The 21468-nt window shown below is 43.1% G+C and overlaps 2 protein-coding genes across 2 annotated transcripts; both read left to right on the top strand.

Annotated features, from left to right (window-relative positions):
- The first annotated feature begins 414 nt into the window (after window positions 1-414).
- On the top strand, window positions 415-9002 carry LOC139386969 (crystallin J1A-like). The gene is made up of 10 exons (XM_071132883.1): window positions 415-530; window positions 871-937; window positions 1412-1588; window positions 1740-1838; window positions 2140-2232; window positions 2345-2501; window positions 6456-6571; window positions 6762-6839; window positions 7018-7157; window positions 8645-9002. Exons 2-10 carry the CDS (start codon window positions 871-873, stop codon window positions 8747-8749), a joined length of 1032 nt encoding a protein of 343 aa, XP_070988984.1. The 5' UTR covers window positions 415-530; the 3' UTR covers window positions 8750-9002.
- A 2983-nt stretch (window positions 9003-11985) lies between these two features.
- On the top strand, window positions 11986-15996 carry LOC139387494 (myosin heavy chain, fast skeletal muscle-like). Its single transcript, XM_071133742.1, has 6 exons — window positions 11986-12104; window positions 13777-13841; window positions 13935-14022; window positions 14134-14251; window positions 14571-14694; window positions 15735-15996. Exons 2-6 carry the CDS (start codon window positions 13815-13817, stop codon window positions 15774-15776), a joined length of 399 nt encoding a protein of 132 aa, XP_070989843.1. The 5' UTR covers window positions 11986-12104; window positions 13777-13814; the 3' UTR covers window positions 15777-15996.
- The last annotated feature ends 5472 nt before the right edge of the window (window positions 15997-21468 follow it).

The raw sequence follows: 21468 nt of genomic DNA, 5'->3' as shown, positions 1-21468 counted from the left end.
TCTGGCAACAGCCTACGTTTATTTTTTATTTTTATATATATATATATATACCATTTTTGGGGGGCTACACCCTTTGTCTCGCCCGCCTCCTATAATATCTCCATCCCGCCTCCACACATCTGACCAATGAAATCGTTTAGCTTACACAGAAGGACCAATCACTGAATAATGTACTCTGGAATCTGGAGCAATGGCGGTGTAATTCGGGTTTCCTTTTCGCGTCACCGGGTCGTTGTTCTGCTGCGTAAATGTATGAATCTACAAATCATCTAGATAGTCAGACACATGATGATGTTATAATTTGGGCTATGAATATTTTGTATAGATCAATAAAAGTGTATGCGCCATGCGCGCACTTAATGTGAAGTCTGGAGCCGCATGGCGTAAGGAGGAGCGGCTTTTACGCAAATGTAGATTCTCATTGAGTCTGTCCAATGAGAGAACGGCTGAAGTTATTATTTTATAACGTTAGACAGCTGCATGGTGTAAATAGGCCCTGTATCTAGAACAATCTGAGGAGGTTTTCCACGGTAAGACATTTAAAATATATATATATATATATTCTATGACAATCAGTGTTGTAGCGCGTCTTCAGCAAACCAAAATGTATCCAGCGACTGTAGCCTGTATCTCGTTCTGCCCCCCTGAATCGTCTGTAGACTGTTGCCTGTATCTATTTCTGCCCCATTGAATCGTCTTTAGCCTATTGGTAGATAGGCTATTATAGCACTGTCACTATTCTAGTCACAGTGCTATAGTAGATCTAAAGTAAATATCCTACAAGCATAGATTCCAAAGTCATATGTCCAATAGACATGAATAACGCCAGATTGGATTGATCCTAGGTTGACGTGTGTGTTTTTCCCCCAGATGGCCATGTCTCTGGCTGACAGAGCTCTAGGAGCCATCATTGGATCAGCTGTAGCAGACGCAGCAGGTAATAACTAATACAAATTGTTGGCGTTACTGTATAAATAGTTTGGACTTTTTTTTTGTATAAATAAGGAGTTTTCCTTGACCAACTCTAGGTGCTATAGTTTCAGCCTGTAAATAGGGCGCAGTTTTTTGTAATTTTTATTTATTTGATTTTTTACAGATTTTCTATAATGTTGTTGGAATTTGGTTTATAGAGCTCCCATCACATGGTCTCTTCTCAGAGGCCAACATAGATAAGTGCTCACAAGTTTAGATTTAGAACATAAAATGGCATCATTGTATTCAGCATCAGTGTGTATTAATTAATAACTCTGTGAAATAATGTTGAAGAACCTGCACCATCCCTTCTAGCCCAGCAATTTTCATTTTAAAGATAAAAAAAACAAAGAACATACACATAATAAACAGATATTTACTTTGGCCATCAGCTTCCCCTCATGACATGACGTCAATTTGACTGTCAATCCCATCCCAGCCCAGCCCCTGCACTGGGTGTACGACCTGGATAAACTGGATGGCTTCCTGAATGAGGCCCCTACACCTGAGTTCAGGCCCAAGTCAGCCAACCCTTTCTACCGCCGTGACACGGGTAACCAGAGCTGCTATGGGGACCAGGCCTTCGTGTTGCTGGAATCACTGTCTGAATGTGGAGGTATAGTCTGTTCTATTATAGTGTGGCACAGTATGCAACTTTTTTTTTTAACTAACTGTTCTCTTAAGATTAACCTCAAAACTATTCCTTTAGCTACACAGCATCTTCATAGATTCAGACCTCGTTGTTGTTTGTTTTGTTTTTTGTTCAGGTCTGAACGTCAATGATCTGAGGAAGAGGACGTATAACTTCTTTGGGCCCAGGTCCGAGTACGACACCCCTGTCAATGACCCGTACAGGGATATGAGTGGTAAGGAAACCTGATGATGAAGGCTGAAAGGAATGAATACACTCCATTCAGGATGACGTAGTGGATAAATATAGTTGCATCTAAAATAAAACAAACATGACAGGACTGTATATATATATATATATATATATATATATATATTGTTTTAGGCTGTGGATATATACGACCAGCAGATCCCTAGCCTTAAATGTAACTTTACCCTAACCTCACCCCTTCCTCTATGTCAGGGGAAACTGTCCCCCAACCATGCATGTTAATGATTGTCAAAAAGCTGAATGTGTTGTATTGTGTGTCGTGTAAGGACCCAGACCCCAGCTGCCCATTGAGGGACCATGGCGACATGGAAGTATAAAGAGCTTCATGAAAAACATGGACGCAGGCAAGGAAGAAACAGGTAAACAATAATAAAAACAACATTATGTGTATACTATACGTACGTGATAGATGTAAAAAATAAAGCCTTACCAGCTCTAATCTTGCGTAATGTCTCTCTGGTCTTCTTCTAGGATGTGAGACGGACTTTCAGCCGGATGGCATAGCAAAGCTGGCTCCGATCGTGGCGTTGTATGCTGGGAAGCCTGACATGTTGGAGAAGGTAGAGGAGGCTGTCCGAGTCACGCAGAACAATGACGCGTGTGTGGCTGAGACACTGGCAGCAGCAAGGTCAGTTTCCTGTATGAAGGAAACATACTGTATGGCATGTACAGGTATGAGGACATGGTGATCACAAGAGCTCGGAGTTCAGGCGGGCCTTCGCGCTTCAGTAAATAAAGGAACGGAGGGGTGCTCAACAACAATGACAGACATCATGTGAAGGACTTACCAAGAAAGACTTCCAAACGGACTAGGTAGAGGTAGAAAGGAGTTGGGAGTACTCCACACAAACAGACAAACAGACTAGGTAGAAAGGAGTTGGAGTACTCCACACAAACAGCCAAACAGACTAGGTAGAGGTAGAAAGGAGTTGGGAGTACACCACACAAACAGCCAAACAGACTAGGTAGAGGTAGAAAGGAGTTGGGAGTACTCCACACAAACAGCCAAACAGACTAGGTAGAGGTAGAAAGGAGTTGGGAGTACTCCACACAAACGTCCAAACAGACTAGGTAGAAAGGAGTTGGGAGTACTCCACACAAACAGCCAAACAGGCTAGGTAGAGGTAGAAAGGAGTTGGGAGTACTCCACACAGACAGCCAAACAGACTAAGTAGAGGTAGAAAGGAGTTGGGAGTACTCCACACAAACAGCCAAACAGGCTAGGTAGAGGTAGAAAGGAGTTGGGAGTACTCCACACAAACAGACAAACAGACTAGGTAGAAAGGAGTTGGAGTACTCCACACAAACAGCCAAACAGACTAGGTAGAGGTAGAAAGGAGTTGGGAGTACTCCACACAAACAGCCAAACAGACTAGGTAGAGGTAGAAAGGAGTTGGGAGTACTCCACACAAACAGACAAACAGACTAGGTAGAGGTAGAAAGGAGTTGGGAGTACTCCACACAAACAGCCAAACAGACTAAGTAGAGGTAGAAAGGAGTTGGGAGTACTCCACACAGACAGCCAAACAGACTAAGTAGAGGTAGAAAGGAGTTGGGAGTACTCCACACAAACAGCCAAACAGACTAGGTAGAGGTAGAAAGGAGTTGGGAGTACTCCACACAAACAGCCAAACAGACTAGGTAGAGGTAGAAAGGAGTTGGGAGTACTCCACACAAACAGCCAAACAGACTAAGTAGAGGTAGAAAGGAGTTGGGAGTACTCCACACAGACAGCCAAACAGACTAGGTAGAGGTAGAAAGGAGTTGGGAGTACTCCACACAAACAGCCAAACAGACTAGGTAGAGGTAGAAAGGAGTTGGGAGTACTCCACACAGACAGCCAAACAGACTAGGTAGAGGTAGAAAGGAGTTGGAGCACTCCACACAGACAGCCAAACAGACTAGGTAGAGGTAGAAAGGAGTTGGGAGTACTCCACACAAACAGACAAACAGACTAGGTAGAGGTAGAAAGGAGTTGGGAGTTGGGAGTACTCCACACAAACAGCCAAACAGACTAGGTAGAAAGGAGTTGGGAGTACTCCACACAAACAGCCAAACAGGCTAGGTAGAGGTAGAAAGGAGTTGGGAGTACTCCACACAGACAGCCAAACAGACTAAGTAGAGGTAGAAAGGAGTTGGGAGTACTCCACACAAACAGCCAAACAGGCTAGGTAGAGGTAGAAAGGAGTTGGGAGTACTCCACACAAACAGACAAACAGACTAGGTAGAAAGGAGTTGGAGTACTCCACACAAACAGCCAAACAGACTAGGTAGAGGTAGAAAGGAGTTGGGAGTACTCCACACAAACAGCCAAACAGACTAGGTAGAGGTAGAAAGGAGTTGGGAGTACTCCACACAAACAGCCAAACAGACTAAGTAGAGGTAGAAAGGAGTTGGGAGTACTCCACACAGACAGCCAAACAGACTAAGTAGAGGTAGAAAGGAGTTGGGAGTACTCCACACAAACAGCCAAACAGACTAGGTAGAGGTAGAAAGGAGTTGGGAGTACTCCACACAAACAGCCAAACAGACTAGGTAGAGGTAGAAAGGAGTTGGGAGTACTCCACACAAACAGCCAAACAGACTAAGTAGAGGTAGAAAGGAGTTGGGAGTACTCCACACAGACAGCCAAACAGACTAGGTAGAGGTAGAAAGGAGTTGGGAGTACTCCACACAAACAGCCAAACAGACTAGGTAGAGGTAGAAAGGAGTTGGGAGTACTCCACACAGACAGCCAAACAGACTAGGTAGAGGTAGAAAGGAGTTGGAGCACTCCACACAGACAGCCAAACAGACTAGGTAGAGGTAGAAAGGAGTTGGGAGTACTCCACACAAACAGACAAACAGACTAGGTAGAGGTAGAAAGGAGTTGGGAGTACTCCACACAAACAGCCAAACAGACTAGGTAGAGGTAGAAAGGAGTTGGGAGTACTCCACACAAACAGCCAAACAGACTAGGTAGAGGTAGAAAGGAGTTGGGAGTACTCCACACAAACAGCCAAACAGACTAGGTAGAGGTAGAAAGGAGTTGGAGCACTCCACAAAAAAAAGGCAGATAAAAACATTTGCTGACTTTAATCCATTGTACAGGATGCGAACAGATGACTGACGTTTCAACATTGCAAAACACATCATTACAGACCTAATAACTCTGGTTATACACAGAGCAAAACACAACATTACAGACCTAATAACTGGTTATACACAGAGCAAAACACATCATTACAGACCTAATAACTCTGGTTATACACAGAGCAAAACACATCATTATAGACCTAATAACTGGTTATAGACAGAGCAAAACACATCATTACAGACCTAATAACTGGTTATACACAGAGCAAAACACAACATTATAGACCTAATAACTGGTTATACACAGAGCAAAACACATCATTACAGACCTAATAACTCTGGTTAAACACAGAGCAAAACACAACATTATAGACCTAATAACTCTGGTTATACACAGAGCAAAACACATCATTACAGACCTAATAACTCTGGTTATACACAGAGCAAAACACATCATTATAGACCTAATAACTCTGGTTATACACAGAGCAAAACACAACATTACATACCTAATAACTCTGGTTTTACACAGAGCAAAACACATCATTATAGACCTAATAACTCTGGTTATACACAGAGCAAAACACATCATTACAGACCTAATAACTCTGGTTATACACAGAGCAAAACACATCATTACAGACCTAATAACTCTGGTTATACACAGAGCAAAACACATCATTACAGACCTAATAACTCTGGTTATACACAGAGCAAAACACATCATTACAGACCTAATAACTCTGGTTATACACAGAGCAAAACACATCATTACAGACCTAATAACTCTGGTTATACACAGAGCAAAACACATCATTATAGACCTAATAACTCTGGTTATACACAGAGCAAAACACATCATTACAGACCTAATAACTGGTTATACACAGAGCAAAACACAACATTATAGACCTAATAACTGGTTATACACAGAGCAAAACACATCATTATAGACCTAATAACTCTGGTTATACACAGAGCAAAACACATCATTATAGACCTAATAACTGTGGTTATACACAGAGCAAAACACATCATTACAGACCTAATAACTCTGGTTATACACAGAGCAAAACACAACATTATAGACCTAATAACTGGTTATACACAGAGCAAAACACATCATTACAGACCTAATAACTCTGGTTATACACAGAGCAAAACACATCATTATAGACCTAATAACTCTGGTTATACACAGAGCAAAACACATCATTATAGACCTAATAACTCTGGTTATACACAGAGCAAAACACATCATTACAGACCTAATAACTCTGGTTATACACAGAGCAAAACACATCATTATAGACCTAATAACTCTGGTTATACACAGAGAAAAACACATCATTATAGACCTAATAACTCTGGTTATTCACAGAGCAAAACGCATCATTACAGACCTAATAACTCTGGTTATACACAGAGCAAAACACAACATTACAGACCTAATAACTCTGGTTATTCATTTAAAACCCAAATGTATTTTTCCTTCTTTCTGTTCCAGGATCCTAGAGCATTTCATCCTGAATGGTCCTGATGAGAAGGTCCTGGATTCTGTGCTTGATCAGCTCACTGACCCGGACAGGAAACAGCCACAGGACTTGGACAAAGCTGTGGTTGGTATGTGACTCACTGACTGGGAGGCCCACCCTGGCCTGTGTCCCAATAATCTGTCCTTTCTCTTAAAGTGTGCAGTAGTGCTAACTATTCATGCATCCTGTATGAATAGTTACCATGGAAAAAAAGTAATTCTATTAGAATAAATATGTAATGATCTAACACATTTCTTATCAATTCTACTCTGTTTTAGGCCACATTTACCAGGTGAGGGAGAATCTGTCCAAGGCTCACCAGGATCTGATCCCCAGTGTGTTCCCCAACAGCTGTGGTCAGCTATGTCATTTACTTTTTTTTGTGGGGATATGAAATATAAACAGAATTAAATTATGGTTGTCCGTCCTCGTCTTGATCTCAGTCTGTCAGTTGTGTTTGAGTGGGTTCTTAGTGATTGGGTTGGGTATAGTGGCTGATGTTTTCTATTCTACTGTATGGTCTCGATCTCTTAGGTTTGCCTGGCTCGTTCCAAGCGGCGCTGCATGGGGTCCTGGCGGCTAAGGAGTTTGATCAAGCTATCAGGGACACCATGGTGTGCGGAGGATGCACCTGCAGCAGGAGCTCATTCATCGGTGCTTGTCTAGGGGCTCAGGTACCATGGACCCTTAACACTAGTTTTTTATTATTTACCACTGACTTTGCTAATAGTTACTTACCGAAGAAAATGCTTAGTTTCCCTTTTAAGATGAATGCCCAACGTGTACGTCGCTCTGGGCAAGAGCATCTGCTAAATGACTACAATGTAAAAATGTAACTGGGACCTAACTAGGACCGAACTAGGACCTAACTAGGACCGAACTAGGACCTAACTAGGACCGAACTAGGACCTAACTAGGACCTAACTAGGACCGAACTAGGACCGAACTAGGACCTAACTAGGACCGAACTAGGACCTAACTAGGACCGAACTAGGACCTAACTAGGACCGAACTAGGACCTAACTAGGACCGAACTAGGACCTAACTAGGACCGAACTAGGACCTAACTAGACCTAACTAGGACCGAACTAGGACCTAACTAGACCGAACTAGGACCGAACTAGGACCTAACTAGGACCTAACTAACTGTGGATCTCTTCTGGATGTTCTGGTGACTTACTGATATGACTCGGGTAACTATGGACACTATCAAACAGGGCTTTACTTGGTCAGGTAACTATAGACACTATTAAACAGGGCTGTACCTGGTCAGGTAACTATGGACACTATTAAACAGGGCTGTACCTGGTCAGGTAACTATGGACACTATTAAACAGGGCTGTACCTGGTCAGGTAACTATGGACACTATCAAACAGGGCTTTAGCTGGTCAGGTAACTATGGACACTATCAAACAGGGCTTTACTTGGTCAGGTAACTATGGACACTATCAAACAGGGCTTTAGCTGGTCAGGTAACTATGGACACTATTAAACAGGGCTGTACCTGGTCAGGTAACTATGGACACTATTAAACAGGGCTGTACCTGGTCAGGTAACTATGGACACTATCAAACAGGGCTTTACTTGGTCAGGTAACTATGGACACTATCAAACAGGGCTTTAGCTGGTCAGGTAACTATGGACACTATTAAACAGGGCTGTACCTGGTCAGGTAACTATGGACACTATCAAACAGGGCTTTACTTGGTCAGGTAACTATGGACACTATCAAACAGGGCTTTAGCTGGTCAGGTAACTATGGACACTATTAAACAGGGCTGTACCTGGTCAGGTAACTATGGACACTATCAAACAGGGCTTTAGCTGGTCAGGTAACTATGGACACTATTAAACAGGGCTGTACCTGGTCAGGTAACTATGGACACTATCAAACAGGGCTGTACCTGGTCAACTCGGGGACATACCTGTAATGGATCTCTTCTGTATAATCTGATGTTCTAGGGTCAGCAGTTTCCTGGCCATGTTTATGACTTGGCTGGGAAAGACTACTACTAAGGCTGTTCAAGTCACTTATGGTCATGAAAACTTGTGTCTCCATATTAAATATACATTTCATTATGGTTAGATTTTTTTTAAATTTTTTATGAACTAAAAAAATAATATTACTAACGTTTTTATTCAATGTTTTTATCCGTACAGATTGGGCTTCAAGGCATCCCTAACTCATGGAAGACCAAGACACTACGGTACAACTCTCTCCTGGAACTCGGCAAAAAAGTGACTGAACGTTATCACCAAATGTAATCCAACTACTTCTGACCGTTTATATTCACATTCTAGATGACCACGTATGTAATGTAACCTTATTACCACCCGTTCCCACTATCTTCACTGACTGGTGCACTTTGACAGAACGTTAAATGAAGGTCCCAGCCTAAACTAGTGGGTTGGAACTAGATGCTCTTGATTCTGTTGACTCGCAGCATGTTGTATGAAGATGTTTCTACTTGTTATTTTCAATGAAGGCATTTCTATAATAAAGCCATCCTTATAAACACTTCCTCTGTGACTTGATGTTTGTAAAGCCCACCATGGCTAGGAGATACGCTCCTGGAGTAATGTGAAGATGACACAGATGCCTAAAGAAAGATCTGGTAAAAGTGGGTTTAACGTGAGGTGAAATGTAGGTTAAAATGGCCCCCTCCATTAGATATGCGCTGGCCTAAAGCCCAGTCTGTTCAGTCAGTCTATGACCACAACTCCTTACCACAGGATTACACTGTAGTCTGTCTGAGATTAAACCATGTTCTCTTCCCTAATGTTTAGAGAACATTCCCAGAACATTCCTACATTTCTTGAACAAGAACATATTGGCCAGAACCACCCTTCCTGGACACTGTCCATTCCAATCTCTGAACTCATACACACAAGTTGAACTTGCGAGCACGCGTGGTTTCACGCACGCACACACACACACACACACACACACACACACACACACACACACACACACACACACACACACACACACACACACACACACACACACACACACACACACACACACACACACACACACACACACACACACACACACACACACACACACACACACACACACACACACACACACACGCACACACACACACACACACACACACACACACACACACACACACACACACACACACACACACACACACACACACACACACACACACACACACACACACACACACACACACACACACACACACACACACACACACACACACACACACACACACACACACACACCACACCACACACACACACACACGCACGCACACACACCACACACACACACACACACACACACACACACACACACACACACACACACCACACCACACACACACACACACACACACACACACACACACACACACACACACACACACACACACACACACACACCACACCACACACACACACACACACACACACACACCACACACACACACACACACACACACACACACACACACACACACACACACACACACACACACACACACACACCACACCACACACACCACACACACACACACACACACCACACCACACACACCACACACACACACACACACACACACACACACCACACCACACACACACACACACACACACACACACACACACACACACACACACACTCACAGCCAAAGGTTAAATGAAAAATGTTTTAAATGAAAACACCATTGCAATGATATGAGTTCCCCAATGAACTGCAGAAAGAGTTCTCATGCAATTTAATGTATTGATTTCAACATGGGATTATTTTTCTCCCGCCTAAGACCCTCCCTCACCACATCTGACACAGAAAAGCGTTATCATTCATTCATTTTCTCCCCAATCGATTATGGAAATGCAGTATTTGGGGGTCAAATTATAGCTCATCTAAAACCGTGTTCAACAATTCTCCTTGTCTACGAATCCCTAAATGGAATTGAACCTGCCTATCTGTCAGACCTACTCTCCCCCTATGAACCTCCACCCACGCTATGTTCAACTCAGGTCAAACTGCTCCATGGCCCCAGGACCTGGCTCCTCCCACGCACCACACAGTTGGAACTCCCTTCCTGACAAACTCAGGGCTGTTCAGACAGTTGGGGCTTTTAACGCAGGCCTTGAGACTCAGACGGTTGGGGCTTTTATTAAAGCAGGCCTTGAGACTCAGACGGTTGGGGCTTTTATTAAAGCAGGCCTTGAGACTCAGACGGTTGGGGCTTTTATTAAAGCAGGCCTTGAGACTCAGACAGTTGGGGCTTTTATTAAAGCAGGCCTTGAGACTCAGACGGTTGGGGCTTTTAAAGCAGGCCTTGAGACTCAGACGGTTGGGGCTTTTATTAAAGCAGGCCTTGAGACTCAGACGGTTGGGGCTTTTATTAAAGCAGGCCTTGAGACTCAGACGGTTGGGGCTTTTATTAAAGCAGGCCTTGAGACTCAGACGGTTGGGGCTTTTATTAAAGCAGGCCTTGAGACTCAGACGGTTGGGGCTTTTATTAAAGCAGGCCTTGAGACTCAGACGGTTGGGGCTTTTATTAAAGCAGGCCTTGAGACTCAGACGGTTGGGGCTTTTATTAAAGCAGGCCTTGAGACTCAGACGGCTTTTAAAGCAGGCCTTGAGACTCAGACGGTTGGGTCTTTTAAAGCAGGCCTTGAGACTCAGACGGTTGGGTCTTTTAAAGCAGGCCTTGAGACTCAGACAGTTGGGGCTTTTATTAAAGCAGGCCTTGAGACTCAGACGGTTGGGGCTTTTATTAAAGCAGGCCTTGAGACTCAGACGGTTGGGGCTTTTATTAAAGCAGGCCTTGAGACTCAGACGGTTGGGGCTTTTATTAAAGCAGGCCTTGAGACTCAGACGGTTGGGGCTTTTATTAAAGCAGGCCTTGAGACTCAGACGGTTGGGGCTTTTATTAAAGCAGGCCTTGAGACTCAGACGGTTGGGGCTTTTATTAAAGCAGGCCTTGAGACTCAGACGGTTGGGGCTTTTATTAAAGCAGGCCTTGAGACTCAGACGGTTGGGGCTTTTATTAAAGCAGGCCTTGAGACTCAGACGGCTTTTAAAGCAGGCCTTGAGACTCAGACGGTTGGGTCTTTTAAAGCAGGCCTTGAGACTCAGACGGTTGGGTCTTTTAAAGCAGGCCTTGAGACTCAGACAGTTGGGGCTTTTATTAAAGCAGGCCTTGAGACTCAGACGGTTGGGGCTTTTATTAAAGCAGGCCTTGAGACTCAGACGGTTGGGGCTTTTATTAAAGCAGGCCTTGAGACTCAGATGGTTGGGGCTTTTAAAGCAGGCCTTGAGACTCAGACGGTTGGGGCTTTTATTAAAGCAGGCCTTGAGACTCAGACGGTTGGGGCTTTTAAAGCAGGCCTTGAGACTCAGACAGTTGGGGCTTTTATTAAAGCAGGCCTTGAGACTCAGACGTTTATTTTTCTCCTAGATCTTTTATTTTATGCACTTTGAGATTATTCTTGTATAATTAAAAGTGCTTTACAAATGTTATTATCTCTGTAATAAGTAAGAATTATTGTGACTGATTTGATTTCAGGAAAAGTATTTTGTATTAATTTACAAGTTTCTCCCCCTGCAGAACTACAAGGCCACAGTGAAAAGGTAGGTGATCTGCCTCCTGTCTCTCTTGACTCTGTGGTTCTGAACCCAACCCCCACAGCAGCACTGACTTGACTCTGTGGTTCTAAACCCAACACCCACAGCAGCACTGACTTGACTCTGTGGTTCTGAACCCAACCCCCACAGCAGCACTGACTTGACTCTGTGGTTCTGAACCCAACACCCACAGCAGCACTGACTTGACTCTGTGGTTCTGAACCCAACCCCCACAGCAGCACTGACTTGACTCTGTGGTTCTGAACCCAACCCCACAGCAGCACTGACTTGACTCTGTGGTTCTGAACCCAACACCCACAGCAGCACTGACTTGACTCTGTGGTTCTGAACCCAACACCCACAGCAGCACTGACTTGACTCTGTGGTTCTGAACCCAACCCCCACAGCAGCACTGACTTGACTGTGTGGTTCTGAACCCAACCCCCTACAGCAGCACTGACTTGACTCTGTGGTTCTGAACCCAACCCCACAGCAGCACTGACTTGACTCTGTGGTTCTGAACCCAACCCCACAGCAGCACTGACTTGACTCTGTGGTTCTGAACCCAACCCCACAGCAGCACTGACTTGACTCTGTGGTTCTGAACCCAACCCCACAGCAGCACTGACTTGACTCTGTGGTTCTGAACCCAACACCCACAGCAGCAATGACTTGACTCTGTGGTTCTGAACCCAACCCCACAGCAGCACTGACTTGACTCTGTGGTTCTGAACCCAACACCCACAGCAGCACTGACTTGACTCTGTGGTTCTGAACCCAACCCCACAGCAGCACTGACTTGACTCTGTGGTTCTGAACCTAACCCCACAGCAGCACTGACTTGACTCTGTGGTTCTGAACCCAACCCCACAGCAGCACTGACTTGACTCTGTGGTTCTGAACCCAACCCCACAGCAGCAATGACTTGACTCTGTGGTTCTGAACCCAACCCCACAGCAGCAATGACTTGACTCTGTGGTTCTGAACCCAACCCCACAGCAGCAATGACTTGACTCTGTGGTTCTGAACCCAACCCCACAGCAGCAATGACTTGACTCTGTGGTTCTGAACCCAACCCCATAGCAGCACTGACTTGACCTTGTGGTTCTGAACCCAACACCCACAGCAGCAATGACTTGACTCTGTGGTTCTGAACCCAACCCCCACAGCAGCAATGACTTGACTCTGTGGTTCTGAAGCCAACACGGGAAGCTTTTCGGGATGTTTTGTTGTTTCTGTATAACAAAAGATTTTACACCTGGGATCAATGGGATTAAAAATATATATATATCCACAATTTGTGGGTGTGGTCGAGGGGGAATTCAGTATTATTACGTTTATATTGACTGACTATATGTGCATATCTACCACAATGAACTTGTACCCCTGCACATGGACTCAGTACTGGTAGCCCGTGTAGCTAAGTTATTGTTACTCATTGTGTATTGTGTATTACTCAAGTTATTGTTACTCATTGTGTTACTCACGCTATTTTTTCTATATTTTTCTCTCTGCATTGTTGGGAAGGGTTCACTGTTGGTCTACAACTGTTGTTTAAGAAGCATGTGACAAATACAATTTGATTTGACTTTGAATGTATCACTGTTTCTCAGGGTTATTCAGATAAGAGTGTTTATCAAGTTTATAGTTATCTTTTACTTTCCCCTCATTTGAACAGATACAACCAAGAAAGGAGGCAAGAAGAAGGGTGGCTCCATGCAGACTGTGTCGTCCCAGTTCAGGGTGAGCTTCTGAAATGTGTCTATTCAGTCCTTCAAAAGGAGCCTTGACGATGATCAATTATTTCTGAGAAAATGGTTTGTAACCCTCTTACAGGAGAACTTGGGCAAGCTGATGACCAACTTGAGGAGCACTCATCCTCACTTTGTGCGCTGCCTGATCCCCAACGAGTCAAAGACTCCAGGTGTATATTGAGTTAAATAGGACATCTTATCAGTACAGTATCACTACCCTTAACCATCTGAATCTTTAACCTGTTTAAGAATATTAAAAGATACTTGGTTTGTGTTTCCAGGTCTGATGGAGAACTTCCTGGTTATCCACCAGCTCAGGTGTAATGGTGTTCTGGAGGGTATAAGGATCTGCAGAAAGGGCTTCCCCAGCAGAATCATCTATGCTGACTTCAAGCAGAGGTACATGCATATAAACACTAATGTAAACACAGAATTTCTGCTCCAAGGGTTTCCCGACATCAGAATAGGCTCAGGGATTGACATAACTTTTAAGCAACTTATCCGCACCCGGAGGACACTTCAATCTAATTCTTCTGAGTAGTCTAAATGCTTGATATTGGGATCTTTTTTAATTCTCCATTCTGACAACTTAAATCTATAATCTGCTTGTCCCCCAAAAAATGTACTTGCCCCGGACAAGTGCCCTGAGGCTTACCTTTTACGTCATTTAACCAAGCTATTGCAACTTGGCATATGTTAAAAATGTCTCCTCATTCAGGTATAAAGTACTGAATGCCAGTGTCATCCCCGAGGGCCAGTTCATGGACAACAAGAAGGCTTCTGAGAAGCTACTTGGGTCCATTGATATAAATCACGAGGATTATAAATTTGGACACACCAAGGTCAGTCAAATACAACCCAGCCATGGCTGACAACAAAACACAACTACAAAAATGTAAACCACAATGTAACTAATGGAGTATAAAGGTGGAAAAACATTGTACTGTTTTTGTTTTGTTTTTCAAAGTCAAACATTACTAATAATATAGAAGATAAACTCAATCAGTCTACTGGTGTTGTTCCCCTCTTTTTTGATTCAATATTTATTTTTATTTTTTTAGGTATTTTCAGAACAGATTCTAATTTCGTTGTTTCTCAAGTTGTCAGTTCGACCATTTTGCACACTCAGTTGGAACGAGGCTAGTCTACCAGTTACAGTGCTTTGAGCTTATGGTTTGCCTGTGCCTCTTTAACTGATGTCTGACAGAATGATATGAATTTAATATTCTTCAAATTATTGAACATGTCCTCAAAACTCAAATAATTATCTAGCATATCAAAAAAAGATATATCTGTGAAGAGACACACACACACACACAGGCACACATACACACGATAAGACACGCACCCTACACACACGTTCACGTGAATTTTGTATTGTAGATATATGATAGAGTAGTGGCTTAAGGGAACACACCGGATGTGTTGTGAAAATAGTTTTGTGTTGTGAAAAGAATGCCAAGAGTGTGCAAAGCTGTCATCAAGGTCAAAGGTTGGCTATTTATAAAAGAATCTCAAATATAAAATATATTTAGATTTGTTTAACACTTTTTTGGTTACGACATGATTCCATATGTGTTATTTATTAGTTTTGATGTCTTCATTTATTACTCTACAATGTAGAACATAGGACAATAATAAAGAAAACCCTTGAATTAGTAGGTGTCCTAAAACTTTTGACCGGTAGTGTATATCTAAAAGACAGTATGGATATGATGTGTAACGGATGTGAAACGGCTGGCTAGTTAGCGGTGGTGCGCGCTAAATAGCGTTTCAATCGGTGACGTCACTTGCTCTGAGACCTTGAAGTAGTGGTTCCCCTTGCTCTGAATTTAAGTATGCTCTCTCTAATTCTCTCTTTCTTTCTTTCTCTCTCTCGGAGGACCTGAGACCTAGGACCATGCCTCAGGACTACCTGACATGATGACTCCTTGCTGTCCCCAGTCCACCTGACTGTGCTGCTGCTCCAGTTTCAACTGTTCTGCCTGTGATTATTATTATTCGACCATGCTGGTCATTTATGAACATTTGAACATCTTGGCCATGTTCTGTTATAATCTCCACCCGGCACAGCCAGAAGAGGACTGGCCACCCCACATATGCTCTCTCTAATTCTCTCTTTCTTTCTCTCTCTCGGAGGACCTGAGCCCTAGGACCATGCCCCAGGACTACCTGACATGATGACTCCTTGCTGTCCCCAGTCCACCTGACCGTGCTGCTGCTCAAGTTTCAACTGTTCTGTCTTATTATTATTCGACCATGCTGGTCATTTATGAACATTTGAACATCTTGGCCATGTTCTGTTATAATCTCCACCCGGCACAGCCAGAAGAGGACTGGCCACCCCACATATGCTCTCTCTAATTCTCTCTTTCTTTCTCTCTCTCGGAGGACCTGAGCCCTAGGACTACCTGACATGATGACTCCTTGCTGTCCCCAGTCCACCTGACCGTGCTGCTGCTCCAGTTTCAACTGTTCTGCCTTATTATTATTCGACCATGCTGGTCATTTATAAACATTTGAACATCTTGGCCATGTTCTGTTATAATCTCCACCTGGCACAGCCAGAAGAGGACTGGCCACCCCACATAGCCTGGTTCCTCTCTAGGTTTCTTCCTAGGTTTTGGCCTTTCTAGGGAGTTTTTCCTAGCCACCGTGCTTCTACACCTGCATTGCTTGCTGTTTGGGGTTTTAGACTGGGTTTCTGTACAGCACTTTGAGATATCAGCTGATGTACGAAGGGCTATATAAATACATTTGATTTGATTTGATTTTGATTTGCTTCGTGGGTGACTGTTGTTGATGTGTGCAGAGGGTCCCTGGTTCGCGCCCGGGTATGGGCGAGGGGACGGTCTAAAGCTATACTGTTACAGATGCATATCCACAAAACTCCAAAGATGTATTGGAAATGGTGTGTATAGCCTACACACTGGTCTAGAATATCAAACACTTGTCATGTAAAGATATCCCCTGATATGGTCCCTTTTCACCCAGAGTGTAGGCTATACAATTTGTTTTATTTTTATAACACCCTCCAAAAGGGCACTAGGGAGTTTATTTTTTCTTTTTATGATGAAACGAAACGGAATAGAGCTGAGCACAGGCACAATCCTAGAGGAAAACCTGGTTCAGACTTCTTTCCAACACACAGTAGGGGAACAATTCACCTTTCAACAAGACACGGCCAAATACATACTATACACCAAAATATATACTTACCAAGGTGACAACGGGTATGAATACAAATTGAAGGCCCTGTATATTTCTCTAATATGCGTGGGGAATACTTTAGAACATATTTCCAAAATTAAAATCACATCATTTTCTGGTGTTTGTTCAGTCGTTTATGTCCAACAAATTATTGACTTTTGTGTTTTAAATCCTTTGTTTGGGGAACCCTGTCATGGTCTGTCCGCAAGATATTATTGTGTGCATAATCTGTAACAAAATGAGCCAGGTTTTCATCCAATTGGCAATACATTTTCATGGTAATATTCAAAAAAATATTCATAAAAACAACATGCGCATTTTCCCACCAGAGATGTTTACATCAAATTGAGTTGTTGCGGGAAAAAAATATGTGCGTGATGAGGTAGTGCACATAAAAATACCTTTTGCGGTTAAAACATGGGTTTCCCTTGCATTTTCAACCCTGCTGGTTGTTCGCTCACAGAAAATGTAGCATTATATAGCGTGTGCCCACTCTGGTGTGAACACCTGCGCTCCAGCCAGCAGCTCGCAGATACAGTGCGGGTATAGCCAACATCAGTGGTTCTCCGAACTTTTCGGTTACTGTACCACCAGGACCCCTGAAGTGCCTCCTTATGTACATTTTACTGTTAGGCCTATGGTCTCACGAGTCTTCCAAAGTACCCCCTGCCCCTGGTTGGGAACCACTGGCCTAAATTATGAGACTATTATGGACAAAAGAGCGAGATTCTTTGTATTTGTCAAATGGCAGCCAAGCATCGGAAAGGAGCATCAAGCTTCATCACTTTGCACTTTTACCAGCCTGTGAATTTTGATCATCATTCATATAATCTGTAGCCTAATAAACTGCACGCTTTCCCGACGACTCATAGCGGAAGGATCGCACCACATGTCATCGAGTGATTCCAACATTTCTCGCATAATTAATTTTACTGAAACAAAAAGATCCCACCATGTCTATCATATTTAGCTTTGTCTACATTTGAAAAAAAAACATGTTTCCATCCTGCCTTACATGACATTTTCTTATCCGACATGTACTTTACTCGCATAAAAAAGTTTGGATGAAATCTGGCCATGGGAAATGCAAAAATCCGGTCTGTTTCCTGAGAACTTTGTTCTGAGAATTCTCACATTCTCCAAAGTGTTCCCTTTCAATTGCTATCATGGTTATGCATATGTGTAGTGGGTTATTTGCGGTATAACTCAAAGTAAATGATATTCAGGTGATACCTTTTCTTATTTTGCTGGTCTGAGTATATTCATTCCTTCACGGTCAGGCGTGTTATACAGTAGATTGAATTACAATAAGGAGTCAGGACACAAGAGGGCGCTCTTACTATTTTGTTGGACTAGCGATCAAGGCAAGTGACTTTTGAACTGTCACTTGATGTAGATGAATCATTCTCATGTGCTTACTTTTCCCACTGCGTTTCAGGTAAAGATTCCTTTATTTGTCCAAACCGAGAGTGTTGAGAATTTATAAGGAACACGGTATGACATTCTTTAAGATGTTTATCGGTAACAAATGAATACATTTGACCAGAATGCAATGAAGCTAATAAGCTCTGGAGCTAAAATATCTAGCTATCAAGAGGGACTGCTAGCTAGTTTTAGAGGGGTGCCGCCAGTGAATCTCGGGTATGCTGTCCATATTCAAACAACTATATTGTAATACATATTGCAGTCAATGTATCAGACTGTATAATTGTATAAAAGGGAGAATATGTTATCTCGTGTTTTAAAGGGAGATGCAGAATGTAGTTGTGCTGGTTTTACTGTAAATCACTGTCATGGTTCTATTATAAACCTTTTGAACTGGTGTCGTGCTGATCCTGTCGTCATGAAATGAAGGGGCTTTCTATACTAGACTGGAACATTATGTGAATGTTCTTAGTGTGTTCATGGATGAGATTGAAATACTACATTTTGTTGTATTTGGCAGTGTTTCTGTTATTTAGTGAATATCATTCAGAGATTAATTTCCTATTTATGTAAAGTTATTTCATATATGGGTTAGGGCGATGTCAACCGTTGTCCTATCATGATTATGTACCAATTAAACATTATGATATGATGGTATCGCCCCCTATTGGCCAATATTAATAAATAAAAACAGCGAACTAGAATGCTACAGCTGGACGAATCATGACGAAATGTGATGTTGTTAAAAGCCTGGGCAGAGGCTAGGTTCAGGCAAATATTTTCTAGTACTCCTTTCTGGTGCAGGGGCTTTATGGAACAGGGTTGTGTGTGTGTGTGTGTGTGTGTGTGTGTGTGTGTGTGTGTGTGTGTGTGTGTGTGTGTGTGTGTGTGTGTGTGTCTGGGAGAATCTCAATTGCCTTCTACTCGCGCCCTCTCATTTCGGCCTCCTTCTCAAAATCCATTGGATGAGAAAGCCAGCGGTCCCTCTACTCTGACCTCCTCCAATGGGTTTTGAGAAGGAAGCCGAAGTGAGAGGGACGCGAGAAGTATGCCATTGAGATTCTCCCAATGCCTGTGTGGCGTACACACGATGGATCAGTGACAGTGATGAGAGACGGTCTGACAGCAGTGAATAAAAGGACCGCTGAGTGGTCAATCTGACGTCTGCATTGGGCCCGTGCAGCATTTATGATGATACGGCCTCTGCAGAAGTCAGGACATTCATACTTATTGTGCTTCGCGGAGCAGCGCAGAGCTATTGTGAAGGAAGTTGTCAAAGAAGTGTGTTTGTGTTTATACAGGACCTGTCGTCCCAGCTACCGTCAACCAATCACGTCAATGCGGAGCTTTACAGAGCCCTTCTGCATTGTTAAAACATTTGGGAGTCGCAAGGAGCACATTTTGACCTCTGCATACATCCGGAGGCTCTGCAATTGCATCACACCATCCATATAAGAGCCTCCAACCCCATTTTCTGATCAAGCAAAAATGGGCTTTTAGGTTATACAACATGGGCTGGATAGAAGCAGTCTACCGTCCTCAGAAATGGATAATAGCACTTTAGGATAGCACCTTCTTATGCTAGAACATTTGGGAAGTAAGCTACTGTTCATAACTTTAAAGGTTCACTTTAACTTCAAAGGTAGTACATGGAACAATTCAACAACAGACCACGTCTTGTTGTCAAATTGACTGGGACCAGCAAATCTGTTGTCAAATTGACTGGGACCAGCAAATCTGTTGTTGTCAAATGAACTGGGGCCAGCAAATCTGTTGTCAAATTGACTGGGACCAGCAAATCTGTTGTCAAATTGACTGGGACCAGCAAATCTGTTGTCAAATTGACTGGGACCAGCAAATCTGTTGTCAAATTGACTGGGACCAGCAAATCTGTTGTCAAATTGACTGGGACCAGCAAATCTGTTGTTGTCAAATTGACTGGGACCAGCAAATCTGTTGTTGTCAAATTGACTGGGACCAGCAAATCTGTTGTTGTCAAATTGACTGGGACCAGCAAATCTGTTGTCAAATTGACTGGGACCAGCAAATCTGTTGTCAAATTGACTGGGACCAGCAAATCTGTTGTCAAATTGACTGGGACCAGCAAATCTGTTGTCAAATTGACTGGGACCAGCAAATCTGTTGTCAAATTGACTGGGACCAGCAAATCTGTTGTCAAATTGACTGGGACCAGCAAATCTGTTGTTGTCAAATTGACTGGGACCAGCAAATCTGTTGTTGTCAAATTGACTGGGACCAGCAAATCTGTTGTTGTCAAATTGACTGGGACCAGCAAATCTGTTGTCAAATTGACTGGGACCAGCAAATCTGTTGTCAAATTGACTGGGACCAGCAAATCTGTTGTCAAATTGACTGGGACCAGCAAATCTGTTGTCAAATTGACTGGGACCAGCAAATCTGTTGTCAAATTGACTGGGACCAGCAAATCTGTTGTTGTCAAATTGACTGGGACCAGCAAATCTGTTGTTGTCAAATTGACTGGGACCAGCAAATCTGTTGTTGTCAAATTGACTGGGACCAGCAAATCTGTTGTCAGATTGACTGGGACCAGCAAATCTGTTGTCAAATTGACTGGGACCAGCAAATCTGTTGTCAAATTGACTGGGACCAGCAAATCTGTTGTCAAATTGACTGGGACCAGCAAATCTGTTGTTGTCAAATTGACTGGGACCAGAAATTCTCTTGTTTTCAAATTGACTGGGGCCAGAAAATCTGTTGTTGTCAAATTGACTGGGACCAGCAAATCTGTTGTTGTCAAATTGACTGGGACCAGCAAATCTTTTGTTGTCAAATTGAGTGGGGCCAGCAAATCTGTTGTTGTCAAATTGACTGGGACCAGCAAATCTGTTGTTGTCAAATTGACTGGGACCAGAAATTCTCTTGTTTTCAAATTGACTGGGGCCAGAAAATCTGTTGTTGTCAAATTGACTGGGGCCAGCAAATCTGTTGTCAAATTGACT

The sequence above is a fragment of the Oncorhynchus clarkii genome, chromosome 28, assembly GCF_045791955.1.
Source record: "Oncorhynchus clarkii lewisi isolate Uvic-CL-2024 chromosome 28, UVic_Ocla_1.0, whole genome shotgun sequence".
Classification (NCBI taxonomy): Eukaryota; Metazoa; Chordata; class Actinopteri; order Salmoniformes; family Salmonidae; genus Oncorhynchus; species Oncorhynchus clarkii.
Note: the sequence above shows the minus strand (reverse complement) of the source record. Positions and strands in the feature narration are given on the sequence as shown.

Coding starts and splice junctions, on each gene's coding strand:
- LOC139386969 (XM_071132883.1), top strand. CDS start 871: ATGGCCATGTCTCTGGCTGACAGAGCTCTAGGAGCCATCATTGGATCA. Junction 6,840..7,017: donor TGTGTTCCCCAACAGCTGTG/GTCAGCTATGTC, acceptor TCGATCTCTTAG/GTTTGCCTGGCTCGTTCCAA. Junction 7,158..8,644: donor GTGCTTGTCTAGGGGCTCAG/GTACCATGGACC, acceptor TTATCCGTACAG/ATTGGGCTTCAAGGCATCCC.
- LOC139387494 (XM_071133742.1), top strand. CDS start 13,815: ATGCAGACTGTGTCGTCCCAGTTCAGG. Junction 13,842..13,934: donor CTGTGTCGTCCCAGTTCAGG/GTGAGCTTCTGA, acceptor ACCCTCTTACAG/GAGAACTTGGGCAAGCTGAT. Junction 14,695..15,734: donor ATAAATTTGGACACACCAAG/GTCAGTCAAATA, acceptor TCTCTCTCGGAG/GACCTGAGACCTAGGACCAT.